The 17,626-nt window shown below is 34.4% G+C and overlaps 1 protein-coding gene across 3 annotated transcripts; it reads left to right on the top strand.

Annotated features, from left to right (window-relative positions):
* The first annotated feature begins 10,347 nt into the window (after positions 1–10,347).
* Positions 10,348–17,575, top strand: LOC108331735 (hydroxyproline O-galactosyltransferase HPGT1). 3 transcript variants are annotated; one of them, XR_001832432.2, is made up of 13 exons: positions 10,365–10,667; positions 10,742–10,805; positions 11,182–11,231; positions 11,380–11,573; positions 12,693–12,756; positions 12,844–12,916; positions 13,564–13,687; positions 15,702–15,789; positions 15,884–15,934; positions 16,624–16,695; positions 16,772–16,884; positions 17,042–17,128; positions 17,410–17,575. XR_001832432.2 is itself a non-coding variant. In XM_017566635.2 (12 exons), the coding sequence occupies exons 1-12, from the start codon at positions 10,552–10,554 to the stop codon at positions 17,062–17,064; spliced, it is 1,032 nt and encodes a 343-aa protein (XP_017422124.1). In that variant the 5' UTR covers positions 10,348–10,551; the 3' UTR covers positions 17,065–17,575. The 3 variants fall into 3 exon arrangements, 1 of the variants encoding a protein (XP_017422124.1); XR_001832431.2 differs by having other exon boundaries at positions 17,280–17,575; XM_017566635.2 differs by having other exon boundaries at positions 10,348–10,667; positions 17,042–17,575.
* The last annotated feature ends 51 nt before the right edge of the window (positions 17,576–17,626 follow it).

The following is a 17,626-nucleotide window of genomic DNA, read 5'->3' as shown; positions in this document are numbered from 1 at the left end:
CTTCTCTGGCCTGGACGAGCGTCCTAAATCTTGGACGAGAACCCTCTTATCCCATTGGACGAGTGTCCTCTTAACTCTCTGGACGAGCGTCCTCTACTGCCTGGCTGGACGAGCTTCCTCTTCTGCCTGGCTGGACGAGCGTCCTCTTCTAGGCCGAGCGTTCACTTCTGCCGGGACGATCGTCCTCTCTAAGCGTCCTGGACGAACGTCTTCTTCTCACGTCATCTGGACGAGCGTCCTCTTCAAAACGTCCAGGACGAGCGTCCTCTTCTGCTCCAGGACGAGCGTCCTCTTCAGATAGCGGGACGAATGTTCACTTGGCGTCACTCTGGCGCCGAGCATTTTCTGCATGTGTGACGAGCGTTTCTGCGTGCCTTGTGGTTGGTTCATCTCTATAATTTGTTGGAGACTCTTCCAAGCTCATTTTTAGCTACAAAATAAGGGATTATTGATGAAAGTTCATCAAAGTAGCCAAAAACACAATTATTTAGAAAACAAGACAAAACAAGAGGATTAAGCAAGTTATAAGTTAGAATGGAGTTGATTTTGCTACTAAAATTATGCTTAAAATATGGTAAAATTTAGCATTATCAGTATACCCTTAAAATTGTGGGTGAAAAATCTTATGTGTTTTTTCAAGCAATTATATAAACCTCGTCCCTGTATTTTGCATATCATTTCTAAGGCTATACCAAACTAGCCCAGATGCTTTAATAATTGGTTGGTTGGATGGTTGTGTTCAACTTTACTTTTCCTTTTGATCACCTGGCCACCTGGAATTGATAAGTTGCTTGCTCTTATATATTTTTATATTATCATTGAGTTTGTATTTTATATTCCTTAATTCACAGATACAGAAAGAAACTATAGTTTTTGACCTTGATAAGGAGGATGATGCACCGGGACATCCACTCAACCAGGAAAATAATGAGTATGTGTCTCAATCTATTACTCCCCCAGTTAATAAAATGGAAGAAAGTTAGGGCGTGGAAAAGGATAAAATGGAAGAACATTAGAAATTTTAGTCATTTCTTTTGGGTTGTACTGTTACCTGTGTTTTTTTTTTATATACCAGTGCACACATTTTCTCTGCATTGTTTGACATGTTTTACGTGATTCATCCTAGGTCTTTTCTAAGGATGCTATATACTCTTGCAGTAAAAGTTGTTTTTAGAGGCTTTAACGTGATCTTGTTTTTATATAAATCTTTGAAAGCTAATGCATATAACAGGTTTAAAGTGTAATAGTAATTGGTTATCAGTTGGGTTATTTGGATGCTACTGATAAATATACGTGAATGATTAGTTTTTTTATATGATATTTTATTATTTATGAATGATATTATATCAAGTACGTTATATTATATTAGGTAGGTTTTATATACGTATTATATTAAAGAGATTTAAGAATGATATGCCTTGTTTTTTTTTTTCGCCCTTCGGAAATTACCGAAGGCTTTTGGCCCTCGGTAATTACCGAAGGGCGAAAGCCCTCGGTAAATGTTAGCGACAAGAGATTTACCGAGGGCTCTTTGGCCGTCGATAAGCCTTCGGTAATTATCTTTTACCGATGATTTTAGGCTGTTTCCGAGGGCTTATGGCCTTCGGTAATGCCCTTCTTTTTTGTAGTGTAAATATTACCGTTTGCAATCCACTAGTGTAATGTGCACGAATAATGGTCATCATCCAAAACATAACGTAGTAACCACATTCATATGATCGTGTTTGTCTATATTACACTACAATATATCATCATAATTATAAAATGTTAAGTAACATAATTGGAATGGTACAAAATGTAACAAAGTATGGACTAAAATACCAAACCTTAAGGGAAACCCATGCAAGCTTTTTAGTTGTAGTAATAGATCTCCCAGATAACATCATATGTGTTGCAAGGGAACTATTAAAAAAATTCTTTAGCATACATTTATATAACAAAGAAAGTTGAAACATTGAGGTTCTTACCAATCTACTACATGTCTAAGAGGGCTGGGAGGAGACTTGTGCAATGAACAAAACCAGACAGCAGTGTTCTCCGGTATAAAGATCACAAGTAGCTGCCAATGATGCCTGAAATTGGTAATTACTTAATTGTCATATACCAAAATTAATAAATGAAACTTTAAAGTTAACAAACGTCACTTACCCAAGTATATAAGGGAAAAAATATATCTCCTTCCCCGTTGCAAAGCAGGTGGTGATGTATGTTTGGATATCATCAAATTTATTTCTTTAATGAGTCATAGAGGGGTCAATGAACCCATATACATCATTGAACCCCTTCTTGTTACTGACATCAAACATATACCTAAAGTGAAGAAATAATTTGATATAAGTAACTAGATAAAAAAGAATTATATAAAAAAGTTCTCATAAACTTACATCATCCACATCTGAATGAGTGTAATATTAATTTTTTCTCTCCCCGACGCAAGCTCCCTGACATCTTGCTGATGCAAGTACAATGGGCTCTGAGCTTATCTTCCGAATGTAGTAGAATCTCAGTGTACACTCATCGACGCATCTGAAATGATGTTAACAAGCTCGTCTAACGCACCAAGAGGGTCATCCTCAGATAAATGAGTCTTCTTCGGTGTAGGACTTCCCTCTTGATCTGTCTGTTGTTACATGAAAAAATAGTTATGTTATGACGTCAATAAGAAGTAAAATTAAAATTGAGAAGTATATAGTAGGAGTGTTTACCGGGGGATTAGATACATCGCCAACCAAATGTTTAGGCCATGCGACGAAGGACTTAAATGCCTCTTGCACAGTGAAAAACTCATCTATAGGCACAGGAAGAACGACATCTGGTACAACAACTTCATCCACCATGACCTTGACCTCATCTTCAGCTAGTTGTACACCATGCACTACAGTGGTTGTCTCATAGATTGTGCCACGAGCCACTAGCATGGTCCCGATATAACTAACATGGACGAGTGTCATCCATGTTGTCCCCTAGGGCACCGACAGCTGAACAACTTCCTTTGTCGCTTCTACTTGTCAAATTAAATGTTAGGTTATACAAAAAGAAAATTAAGAAACAAAAATGATTATTAAGTTTACCTGTAGGGGGCACAACATGTTCCGCTATAGGAGATGGCGGAGGACGATTGCCATAATCCTCATAACGCTGTTGGAACTGACGCGCAACCATTTCAGCAACTTTGTGATTTCCTGCGTCATCTCTTTTCTTATTTCCTCCTTCAGCTTTTGTTCATACTCTTTACTTAATCCGGATGAAGATGGACGTGAGGAAGACCCAAAGAACTGTCGTATGCCTATGCCAGTCCCAACAGCACGAACCCGTCCTGGGTGCTCAGGTCGTCCAATAGCTGTGGCAAGAATATCCTCACGAAATTATTGTGTGAATTGACCTTGGGAGCTATGCTCAACCAAGGAGTCCTGTAACATAACAAAACTTCATAATTATTTGAAAGATCTATGTAATATATATAACAAAAATGTTGTTTAAAAATGAAAAATGACATCGTACAATTCTTTCATATATCTCTCTGGTAGTGTCGGAAGTGTAGGAGCCCGATGATCTTAAACGGGCTAACTTCCACTTCTCGTGCCGAGATGGTGGTGAAGGAGGAGGAGAAGGGTCACCACCCTCAGAAAGTGAAAGTCTACTATCTAACTTCTGCTTCATTATTTTCTCCTCAAGCTTCATGTATCCACCACGAGACAGTAGGTGTGGATTTTTATTTTGAGCACTTATACCCTGTGCTTTTGACCTTGTTTCCTGTGACAAAATGAAACAATTGTTATGATATAAAATTATGAATGATGAATTGAATAATTTTACCTACACTTACCTGCCACATCTCGGATGAACGAAGCTCTACAAATTGACGCCATATTTCTTCGTCAATTGCAGAATATTTTGAACATGAAGTTTCATTACTTTTTACTCCAAATATATATCTGGACGTCAGTTTTGTCTTAAATCCCCGAAATCTTTGTCTTAAATCCCCAAAATCTTTCTACAATTGCAGATAAACACCTAATCCTTAGGCTCTCGACATTTGACATATCAAATGTCATCTGCAACAAAGAAAGTAATAACCTTATATCAATACTAATTTATCAATATGTAGAATCTAGAATTTGGAGCAATATTGTTTAACTTACCAATAGATCTTGCCAGATAAGATTCCGATCAGCCTCAGATACATGGTCAAAAGACAAAAGCTTATCTTCACTTGTCTGGACATTGTGTAACATGCAGGGGGAAAATAAGTACGTTTACCAATCTTTCTTGGTGCCAACTCTTCTCAGATCTTCATGTCAATCAAATCCAAACGCACATTCACTTCATCTTTTGTTTTTCTCTGGATGTTTAGTAGTGTACCAATCAAGCTATCACAAACATTCTTCTCTACATGCATGACATCTATGCAATGTCGAACATCTAACTTTGACCAATATGGATGATCAAATAATATTGATTTCTTCTTCCAAGGGGTCGTTACAAAAGACTTCTTGGACGTTTTCCCAAATACATGATGTACTCTATTAACTTTTTCAAGAACTTCAAGTCCAGTAAGTGGAGTGGGTGCATTGTCTTTCTCTTGTTCTCCATTGAATGCTTTCTTTAACCTTCGATATGGATGATTAGATTGTAAAAATTGTTGATGACGCATATACACTGTCTTCCTTCCGTGTTTTAATTGATGAGTTGCAATGTTTTCTTCACATATATGACATGCTTTATGACCCTTCACACTGTACCCCGACAAATTACCGTAAGTTGGGAAGTCATTAATGGTGAAAAATAATATGGCATGCATCATGAAAGTTTCTAGAGCAAAGACATCAAATATTTCAACCCCATCAACCCACAACAACTTCAAGTCTTCAACTAGTGGCCTAAGATAAACATTTATGTAATTTCCAAGCTGCTTTGGACCAGATACCAACATTGACAACATCATGTACTTTCTTTTCATGCACAATCCAGGAGATAACTTGTAAATTATCAGTATAACGGGTCAACAACTGTGATTGGTACTTATATTACCAAAAGGGTTCATTCCATCAGTAGCTAAGTCAAACCTAACATTTCTACATTCTTGACCAAATTGGGGGAATTCTTGATCAATATTTTTTCATTACTTTGAATCACCTGGATGACGAAGCAACCCATTGATTGTTCTCTCATCTGCATGCCATCTTAGGTTTTTAGCATCTTTGGGATTCGCGAACAAACACTTAAGTCTGGCCACGAGTGGAAGGTACCAAACTACTTTCAAAGCATAACCATTCTTTTCTGTGTGACCACTATCTTCACCGTTGTTTTTTGCCTTGTATCGTGATATCCCACATTTTGGACACTTTGTCAAAACATCATACTCATTCCTATACAATATGCAATCCTTCGGACATGCATGTATCCGTTTATACTCCACACCCATTAGACAAAGAATTTTTTTGCATCATAATTACGAGTGGGTAATGTATTTCCATCTGGCAACATTTCATTCAACAACGACAACAATTATGGAAAACTCTTATCAGTCCATCCATTGCTCACCTTTAAATTCATGAGTCTTAACACCGATGACAACCATATGAACTTAGTTGAACCGACATACAAAGGAGTCTCCACATACGTGAACATTGTTTCATACACATGTGCTTGGGCAAAAGCTTTTGCGCCAACATCGCGGATCATGTCCTCTAAGTTGTCTTCTTTTGGTTGATCTTCCATATCTATGGTGGAATCATATACATTTTCAGTTGGACAGACAGTTGGAAAGTCTGTTGTCTCGCCGTGTCATATCCATGTTGTATAACTTCGTATGAAACCATCACAGATAAGATGTTCCCTAATATCGGTTGCGTTCAATTTCCTCCCATTCAAACAGTTCACACAGGGACATCTAAACTTGACTTCATCACCACCACTTGTACTCGCATTACATTGCGCAAACTCTATAAATTCTTCTACCCTCCTCTCGTACTCAGTGTTGATGCGTGGTAAATTAATCCACCATCGATCCGTACGCATGTTTACTGAAATTGTTTACACATTTTCAATAATCTTCAATGATCACTTTGATAGTGTTTGTATTCAAGGTGTGACCATATCCCATTCAAGAAGATTCACTTTTTTTAGTTTATTAAACATATCAATTTTAAACAACATATCTAAAATTTCACGAAATTTTGTCAGCATTTCGCATTGGTCTTTAGGTTACACGAAATGAAAGTGATTATAAATCACAATCAAATATGCACCCGAAGATCAATACAAAATACAACTACAAAACTTCATGAAATTTAAGACATGTATATTAAAATTTATATGTATTAATAAACTATGAAAAAGTTATTATTCTTCTTAAACTGTCCAACCGGACAATTCAAAATTCAATACTTGTAAATTATTATTACCATCTCCTCTCTTTTCATTTGTAAAAAGTACATTTGTTCAAAAAAATCTAGAGATAGTAAATAATTTTTGTATTGAATCTCAAACGGGAAACTAAGGCTAATTCACAACAATAATATATATTCAAGCAAACAAATAATTACATATGCAACATGCAATATATTCAAACAAACAATATATTGAAGCAAACAAGTTCATATTAAAAGGAAAATTTTAAGAATAGGAACCTGGGAGCGTGAAAGCCGGTCAACTATCGAGAATGTCCGTGTATAAAACCTCATTACAACAATACAATATCTAGACAAAAACAAACAACACATTAGTTAGTTTCATGATTTCTATCCTTAAAATTTATTTCATCACCAAATCAACCAATTTAATCCAAACAATTCAAAATTATATTCCTTAATTTCTATACTCTAATTCAAAATTATATAACAATTTTCATCATCATCCAATTCAATCCTAACAATTCAAAATTATATAAACCTAAAAATTATATAAACCAATTAATACAAATTATATAACACAAATTATATAAAAAATTATAATTAAAAAAACTTACTAGGAAGAAGAAGACGCCACGAAAAAAATGAATGTCGTGGAGGAAGGGGGCGGAGCAGCGAGGCAGTTCAGCAGGGCGTCGTGCAACAGAGGCGGAGCAGCCAGGGGGCGGTTCACCAGGGGCGGTGCAGCGGGCACCATGGGCTGGTGTAGCGACGAAATGGAGGCCGAGGCTTCCCACTAGGTGCGAGAATGGCAGCACCGATGCGAGGGAGGCACCAACTAAACGCGAGCAATGGAAGAACGACGATGACGGACAAAGCGTGAGCAATTGAGGCACCAACTAAACCAAAAGCGAGGGAGCGAGAGCGAGAACAATGGTGAAAATGTCTTTTGCACAAGAGAGGAAGAACAGTTGTTTCTCGAGGAAGAAGGAAATGAAACACTGTATGTTAAGTTTTTTTTACACAGCGAGGTTAAGAGGTAAGCAATACTACCTCGGTTCTACGCTCAGCCGAAGAAATACACACATATATGCCTCAGTTCTACTCTCGACCGAGGCATGTAGTCCTCATAAAAAAAAAAAGAAAATATGAAATAGTTATACGCCTCGGTTCTCGCCTAAACTGAGGCATAAACATGGTTTCACACCGGTTTTAAACGAACCAAAGCCATAGGCTCTACGCAGACTTCAAATTTCAGAGACCTGTCAGGGGGACAAGTGGGCTTTTAGGCATCGGTTGTAGTACCAACCGAGGTATAAACATTGTTTCGCACCGGTTCTGAATGAACCGAAGCCATAGGCTCTACGCAAACTTCAAATTTCAGACCTGTCAGGTGGATAGGTGGGCTTTTAGGCATCAGTTGTATTATCAACCGAGGTAATATGCCCTATATGCTTCGGTTCCCCTTGAATCGAGGCGTATAAGTTCGCTTAAACTACAAAACTGCCACCGCGTTTTGATAGCCTTCGGTTTCACCTAAACCGAAGCATATAACGCGAGTTAAAAAACAGGTTTTTACTAGTGTCAACTTCATATTTATGCATACACATTCATCTCAATTCTAAATTCATGTCAAAATCAACTCGCAAGATTACTCAAATCCTATTCCTAGTGACTTTAAGCTTATGATAAATTATCAAGTTTCAATTTCTTGAATTATCAATAAGCAATGATGCATTAAGTTCAAGAGTCTTAAGATTACTAGAGAAACATGTTTTATCCTTAGATACAAGCTTCATTACGTATTAAATTTTAGTTGTAAATTCAAAAGACATTTTCTAACACCTTAAGAACCTTAAACAAGTCATGGGTGATCAAGTCACAACAAGTATTAATCACACAAATCAAATACTAACTTGAATTGGAAAAACATATATATATATATATATATATATATATATATATATATATATACACACACACATTAAGAACACAAATTATGTTTACATTTAATCTCAACAAATGGGTTTAACTCTCCATATTAGAGAGCCTAAGGTTTACAAATAGAAGAGGTAAGAAAGAAATTGGAATAAAAAAGAAGAGGACTTCCTTTTTTACAAGGCACTTAGTAACTACTCCAAGCTCCCCATTTACATCCACATCTCCTATTCATTGCTCATCTTCCACTCCAACCCCAAAGAGGAGAAAAATCTTCATGGATGGATTAAAAGATCCAAGGAGGAGTGGGAGATGTTCCCAACACCTCTAGTAACCTCTAAAAGGCTCTCCTAAACATTAAAAGTATTATTCTATCGTGCAAAATGAAAAATACCCAAAACTCTCATAAAAAGCATGAATAAGTACTTATTTTTTACATGTCAACACTACTACCACCTGACACAATATCAGTATCACCCAACACAACCAAATAAAACACAAAACAGTAGTTTCTACAAAACCAACACTTGACGACAACAATTTCTCTTGCATGTGGTGCCTGACACGTGTATCCATCGCTCGACACTAGGCTCCCCTACAACACTAGATGTCTACTGATTTTGTAGCGTTGGACTCAATTCCAGTGGAGCTTAATATAAAAATTTATTAAAAATAATTTTTTTATTGTCCAAAACATGTTTTCTTATTCACTTATTTAACCTACTTAAAATAGAAATTAAAAGTAAAACAAACATTAAATAAATAAAACACATTAAACTTGATAATTATACAAGATAAAAAGTTAAAAAGAATTGATTTTATTCACTAAAATCAGGTAAAAATGAAAGTTATGATATACAGTTTAGTATATGATGCTATTTAGAATAAATTATTTGAGCCCAATTTCATAGCTGAGTTTGCAAACTACTAACTATCTAAATATATAAGGCCTGCTGGAGTTAGTAATTTGTAATTGTGATGCAGGGCAAGATGGAAAGTTACTGCAAAGAGAGTATTATCATAACTTTATGGATCAAGAAGCCCAATTATTACTTATGCAAGAAGAAATGGGCATGTTTGGTATTGTACTCCTGCAACATGGATGAAGGGTACCAAATAGGCTGATGTTTTTTCTTTCTTGTCAAAGCATTTATTTCGAACTTACGTACTTTTCTTCATTTACACAAACCAGAAGAAAATCTTAACCGCCCCTTGTTTGGTGTAAGAAAAATATTATTTCGTTTATAAAAAAGAAATTCAATTTTTTTAATGTTTTTAAATTACTATATATTTCGATTTTTTTTCTTTAAATTAATCAAGCAATAAGAAAAGTTGTATTTGTTTTGAAAGTTTTTTTTAGAGAGGCAACAAACTTGTAAATATTTTAATGTCTTTCATAACATTTCCAATATCAGTTAAATGTCATACGAATTTAATTTCAGGTTTATAAGTTTTCATTTCTTTTTAAGTGGATTTCAAGTAAAATTCACGCAAAAGAATAATGTATTAAACAAAGCAACTAGCTCAATCCAAAACCATACAAAACAAACTCAATCCAAATAAAAGAAGACAATATCCATCAAGATAAAATAGTTTTTATCTTATACTCCTACTTGTATTTCGATTTCTAACCATTTTTTTAATATTAATGTAATATTTTCATTACATATTTATGCATTAATAAATATTTCTTTTATAAAAGATAAAATCCTCACCAAAAACAAGTACAAAAACAATATATCCATTTTAAATATTATTATAGATAATAGAAAAAATGAGATTCTAAAACTTAATTAATAACATTATTTTTATTTTAGATTTCATTAAAAGTACACTTTATAGTAAATAGTTCAATAAATTATTCTATCAACTACTTTATTTAATGTAACCTATTTTAATAACAACGTCATCAAAAAGGTTATAAATAAAACTATTAGCTTTAATGAGAAAATATTATTTAAAAAAACATTTATGGTAAATTATTTATAATTAGTTATAGTGGTTGAATAAAATATTTATTTGATTAACATTTTATTCACTCAAATAAATCCGCGGCAAGAATAACAAAGGAAAGAAAGGAGTGAATGGGTGGTGACTTAATTGACCAGCAACAAGAACCCACAACACATATCACACTACCAAAGTGACTTCTCCTCCTTTTCTTTGCATCTATGGAGTTCTGAATTATAATCAAATTCTCTCTGTGTCTACATATATAACATCATTGTCGTGCATAGGTTTGCACTGAATTGAATTAAAAATGCAGAGCAGGGGATCGAGTCACAGACTCTCAAGTATGGGTAACAATCGATCCCGCATTCCAGCACTCCTCATCTCCATGTTCGCCACTTTCGCTTCTATCTACGTCGCTGGAAGGTTCTTCTCTTTCTCTTCCTCTTCCTTCCGTTGCCGTTGCGCTTAATTTCATTTTGCTCAATTTTCCTCTTCAGGCTTTGGCAGGATGCAGAGAATCGCGTTTACCTCATCAAAGAGCTCGACAGGATCACTGGTCAGGTCGGTTAGTTACTGCTACTCACACCTCACATACTTTATTTTCACTGATCTGTAATCCTCTAAATTCTTTCGCTGCAATTTCAATTACGTCGTTATCGCGATTTCCGCATGGACGAATCGCGACTTATTGCACCGGATTTTAATTTTCGCGATTGCTGATTCAATTAATGCGTTTCAATTTGATCTGACACTGTCGATTCTCTGAATTCGAGAACTGGTTGATGGCGTGTGTATTAGTAGTTATTATTAAGGAAATAGGATTCAGTATGTGTCGTAGATCAACTGTGTGATACTGTATTATAATATTAGATGCATTAGGAGATGGACACTGCTTCTACTTGTTCTGGCTAAATTAACCGCGAGGTTTTTATTCTAGGGACAATCTGCTATATCTGTGGATGATACATTGAAGATCATAGCCTGCAGGCGAGTTAAATTTTACTTGAACGTGTTGCTTAAAAAATTACCATCATTTTTTGTAGATTGCTATTGGATTTTATTCATGATGTCCTTTGGACTTTGAATGTTTGCTCATTTCTTTTGTGACTGGTACCATTGAATTATATGGTTGTAGGGAACAACATAAAAAGCTTGATGCCCTTGAGACGGAACTTTCTGCGGCTAGACAAGAGGGTTTTGTTTCGAAACCCTTGATAGAGACTAATGGAACTTACTCTAGGAGAAGGCCGTTGGTTGTGATAGGTATACTGACAAAGTTTGGCCGCCAAAAGAATAGAGATGCAATCCGCAAGGCGTGGATGGGAAGTGGTATTTATATTCTTTGCCTTCGCTTCCTCAGAGCCACATGTCTTGAGTATATATTTGCCTGTTTTCGATTCAAAATGAATAGAAGAGCAGTTAATATGAAATGTTATGTAAAGAATTTATGTGAAGCCTGAACTCTATGGTTATCGTAATTTTGATTCAAGTCATGTATTGCTGAGCTATCTATCTTGAATCCTGAATTGTAATTTTGTATTGAATCCTAAGATTCAATTATAAAGAAAACAATACTTAGAATATATCATATGGATGATTTATAGTTTTCAACATAAACTATTAAAATTAGAAATAGATAAAAATAACATAAGAAGCCATATAAAACAAAATTATCAGTTATATACAAGTTTGTGAAGACTTTATTTTAGGAGAATGGAAATGAAACAATTAAACAACTAGATAGTGTATATTCATTGAATGGGTGAGTAACAAACAAAGGTGAAATAATCAAATAGGATATGCTCACTAGTGTTCTTCCAAATTCCTTTTCATTTTAATATTTGAGCTCACATGTCTCTTCAATTTTCTTTTTCACGAGAATTGGTGAAAAGTTAAAATCAAATGAATTGTTCAATTGAATAAGTTGTACAAGTTTCATAGATTCAATCATATGTCTTGAGATATAAATTCATTTAAGATTCATCTTGGAATATGAATGGGTAGACGTCAAAATGCATTGAGTCATAAGATTCAAATAGTGAATCTTAAGATTCTGAAACTATGTCAAACATAAAATTGTGGCTTTAGTTCACTGTTGCTGCATGTTGATAATGACTTTCAACATAGTATCTGTTTGCTAAGAAATCGTTTCCCTTTACTCCTCTCTTCATTTCCACACTCAAAAGAAGACTCAGTACCCTCTTATTGATGTATTTTAATTCTTTTAATATCTGTTATTGATCATGAATCATAAGAAAACTCTATATTGGAAACTCACATTTTTAGTATATCTTATATATTGATATATGTCATTGGTTCTAAATGGAGTTATTTTCAGAAATCATGAAAAGTTGTTTTCTAATGTATCTTTCTTGGATAGTTTATTTACAGCTTCCTGTACTAAGATTATCATTTAGATGTGATTATCTTAAAGCACTATCTGTGTAGGTTCATCTTTGAAGAAAATTGAAGATGGAAAGGGCATCATTGTGCGATTTGTTATTGGTAGAAGGTTCACATTCCTTCTTTTAGACTTGTTTGGGTTAGGGTGTGTGGGAGAAATTGGAACATGGCTTATATCTTACATATACTTTTGCAGTGAAAATCGTGGAGACAATCTTGATATAGACATTGATCGTGAGAATAGGCTGACTAATGACTTCATAATTCTTGTATGTTCAATTAATTTCAGGATTTCATCTCTTCATGTGCTTTGAAACTTTATATTTTTTTAGAACTGCAAATTAACAGGCTAGGTTTATCATTTATTGTTAGTTGTCTTATTCTAAATTTGGAAATAGATCCTCCAGACTCCTGAATATAATTTTTAGATTACATATAACATCCTCCACATGCAAAAGTTGAATCTACCTGGTTGCTAAAAGTTAGAACCGTGTAAATTTCACCACAGAATTCTGATGCAAAGAATTGGTCCTCAGTTGTGCCGGTCAACCGACACAACTGGTGCCAGTCAGGAAAAACCTGTTTAGTAACTTGTCTTTTTAGCCTAGTTATTTCACTGTACATTTTGTTATTTGATTCTTCTGTTTCCAATGGTTAAAATCTCTTTTTCTTCTTCTTCTAAATGAAACTATATTTGAGTTGGCATCAATCTTGCGTTGACATCATTATATGCATGCTACAATAATTTTTTTTCAGACTGTAGTTTTAGATAAGTAAGCAGATGTGGGATTAAAAAGTAATACATCTGCAGTTGCTTAACTTGGTGCTTATAAAGCGTGTTGTGACTTTTTTCATGTGGTGAATAAGGTTCAAGAGAATAAGGTAGTTAGCTCACCTTCAAAACTTATGCTGACAGGATAATCACGTGGAAACAAATGATGCATTGCCAAAGAAGGCTAAATTGTTCTTTGCTTATGCTGCAGACAAATGGGATGCTGAGTTTTATGCTAAAGTCAATGATGATGTTTATGTAAATATTGGTTAGTTTTCCTTTGACTGAATGAGGTGATTATTGTTAATCATGTAATTTACTTAATATTTCTCTTAGAAAGTAAATTTGGACATAGTTCAACCTTCCATTGCGAGGTGAGTTTTGCACTTATATATAATAGTTTGGTTATATCTGTAGTCCAACAATAAAGTATATATGTCCCTTTTATCTCTTAATTGAATTCCTCTATTAAATCCTCCTGTGCATTAGAGAGCTCCGTTGTTATGGATAGGAGTATGATCTTATGACCTCAAGTTTGTGGGAGTCATCATATAGATGGGTATTTCCTGTAAGTGAAAGTGCAATTTTATCATTAAAACGGTGCTTTTTCATGAACTCAAGAAGTGTTTCGATGGGGTTTTCGGAAAAAGGAAAAAGCCACTAAAATATCTTAAAGCTCCATTTATAGCTTAAAATTATCTCTGACGTTTTTTGTAATTACAAAACAACCATTATCCTCATCTCCATCTCCCTCCTCTCTGTGACCATTCCATGGCATGTCTGTGTCTCTTCTCTCAACATTCCTCATGGCTTGATTTGTCTGCATCTTTAATTGGACTTGTGGCTTCGTGGACTATTGTTGTTCAATCTTGGTATGCCCTATTTTATTTTTCTAGTCACGTAGGTTTGATCTGTTTTCCAATTTCTCGTTCCTATTTGTTGCAAAAAGCAATGTTGGAAAAATGGAAAAGTTATACCTTTGTTTTTGAGAAACCTCTTTTTCTTTCAGCAAATAATTTAAGTATTGAATTTTTTGTTGACTGTTCAAGAGATGGACTTGGAGTGGCCACTAACCTCGTAAGGAGTTGTCATGTTCACTCTAAGTAGTGACACGAGCTAACAATCAGGCTTACGCTTGGTCTATAAACATACTAAGGGTCATGTTTAATCTAAGTAGTGACAGTAGCTAATAATCAGCCATAGACTTGGTCTATACTAAGGACTCAATTGTTTAACTTTTTTTAAGAGAAAAGAAAAAGTTTTTATTAGGAAGTGAGTTTAAGTCTAACTTATCTTTACAAAATCAGTTTGTAAGGTGAAGATTGCTCCTAACTTAAACACTGTAAATTAACTTTGTTTTTTATCCATATGAGATCTCCAACATTTTTAATTAAACAAATGTGTTTAAAAACTTATAAGAAATGAGTTTTATTTTTTTTCATTTTGAAAGCTTTATTACTTTTTTTGCTTGGAAGTGAAAAATAATAGCTTCTGGGTAAAAGTTACATCATAGAATCACTGCTTTAGACTTGAGATTTTCATGCTTATTTTAAATTGCAGATTTAATTACATAGGCCCTCTTGCAGCTGGATGTTCAGAAAATTTGATATGATGGCTATATCATATGATAGCTACGGCTATTAGACTATAGTGTACTTTTCTGTCATCTTTATACGTTCATCTTAAAACTGTTTTCGAAAAATTATCAATCTTTCGGCAGAAGGTTATTGCTTGTCCAGTGTAACAGTGATCTATCCTTTCTATTTTTCTTAACCTGCAAATACAAATGTATATTCCTTTTATATATGTCAAGAATTTCAGGCCTTGTGATACCAAGAACTTCGTACTTGATGAATTTTAAAATATTAAAAGTTCATGTTAAATAATATATAATAGCTAATTCAAACATTCTCGTCGTAAATGGTTGCATGCTTCCGATGGAAACTTCAACCTATTAGAGAAATATAGGAAGAATAAAGCATTTCTCTTGATAGCAACTGAGGTTCTTGTGGAGTAATCTTCAAGTTTCATCTTATTAGACATCTATTATCCAAGATTGTATTATTAGGCTACAACCCATTACCAATTTCAAGCACCAGCAAGAATAGAGGAAATATGTTAAAGAAAACAAAGAAGAAAAAAATTTAATTGTTCCTTTGATGATTGTATGCTAACATTTTATTGTGTGCTCGTCCCTCCACCCTATTTAATGAAATTCCAGAGAACTTGTTACCCATTTTTATATGTACATGTGTCTTACCACTTTATTTTTCCTTGCACAGATGCCTTGGGAGCTACACTGGCTGCTCACTTGGACAAACCACGTGTTTACTTGGGATGCATGAAATCAGGCGAAGTTTTCTCTGAGCTGTGAGCCCCTTAAGTTGCTTAAAATGTTTTATTTTATGTGCTCTAGAGAGAATATATGTTATGATTCTCATGCTGGTATCTTGTAATATGACAGGAACCATAAATGGTATGAACCAGAATGGTGGAAATTTGGTGACAAAAAATCGTAAGCCAAGCAACCTGTTATTTCATATGACTGAACAACTGTATTAATTTTACTGCTTGTCAAACTTGTATAAATTAGTCATGAATTATGCAGTATTTACCAGTTTTTCATAGCTGAAAGTGTATCTTTGGTGAAACATTTTTTTTTTCACGATATTCTGCAACTGAGTTTGTTGATCCAGTATGTAAAACTGCAATACATTTTTTCAGAACAATAGTTTTGGGAGAAGTCCAGTATGCGATGTTGTTGAATATGTAACTGTTGGAACTAATTAGCAACACAGTATTTTAGATTTTTATGATTTATTTTAAAAGCCATATTGACTGTTAGGATACATTTGTTATCTTTTTTCTGGACAATATTTTTTAGGCAGTTTATTAGTTGATAGTTTTTCTGTTTTACTCATGTTCTATAAATATGTTGACTTTTATATGAATAAAATTATGTTTTCTGCACATACAATTCCTAATAAAAAAAATACTCTACAGACATGATTATACATTATTAAATGCCAAAATGTCAAGTCAATGTAAAATTTCTGTATCCCTATCATGTGATTTGAATATTTCATGTATTTATTTAGTGTTATGGTGCAAAACACCGAATGCCTTGAGGTGCACTAACCATCATAAATATTTTTCTTCGTGTCATCTATCTCCTCTTGAAATAATGATCAAATATCTCAACAGATACTTTCGCCATGCATCAGGAGAGATGTATGTTATATCACGAGCTTTGGCCAAATTTATATCAATAAACAGGTCAGATATACTCCTATCTGCACATATGCTGTTAGTTGCCATTTATGCATTAATCTTGAATCTATTGACTTGACAGATCTATTCTTCGTACATATGCCCACGATGATGTGAGCGCTGGATCCTGGTTTATTGGACTTGACGTGAAGCATGTTGATGAGGCAAAGTTTTGTTGTTCATCTTGGTCGACAGGTCTCCCTCTCTATCCATGTATTACATGTGCATGTGTGCTAGTTTAAAATTTCATGTTCTAGTTTAAAGTATACAAGAAATTTATATAGAAAATCTACTTACCATAATAATGGTTGACGTCGTCAAATTTTGAAGTATACATGATTATGTTTTTCAGGAGCAATCTGTGCTGGTGTTTGAATTCATTCCAGTTCATTCTTGTGAGAAGACCACAAACGTTAATACATGGGAGTCATGTTACAAGGTTTGCTTCCTAAGATTTTTTTTTTTAATTTCTATTGGAAGAGGAGTTATTCGTAGAGATGTCTTTGGAAAAGTTGTTTGATGTCCATCGAGAAACAGTTTCATCTTATGAGCACAGTTGGCAAGTTGAGTGGTTGAAGGTTTACTTGCAGTTATAACTGAGGCATGCAACATCTACAGCAAATAAAACTTCAGCTTCCCGCCTTGTTTTTTTTTTTTTTCTACAAGAGCTTGCTGCCTATAAATTGATTTCTATCATTATTGGGTTCCTTCTTTTCGTAGGCATTGGAAAGAGGGTCCTATTAGTTAAAGAACTTCCAAAAATGTACTTGATGAAAGAATTTATAGGAATGACATGGTGGCTCATAATCTCATTCGCAGTTAAGGGAACTTTGTACATGAGATAGGACAGTGAATTTTGATTCATGATTATGGTTTTTTCATATAAGTTAACTATTTATCATTAGAATCTGAAGATTCGCAATAGAATAACGTAATT

Source organism: Vigna angularis, chromosome 4 (assembly GCF_016808095.1).
Source record: "Vigna angularis cultivar LongXiaoDou No.4 chromosome 4, ASM1680809v1, whole genome shotgun sequence".
In the NCBI taxonomy this organism is placed as follows: Eukaryota; Viridiplantae; Streptophyta; class Magnoliopsida; order Fabales; family Fabaceae; genus Vigna; species Vigna angularis.
This window is presented reverse-complemented; position numbering and strand designations above follow the sequence as displayed.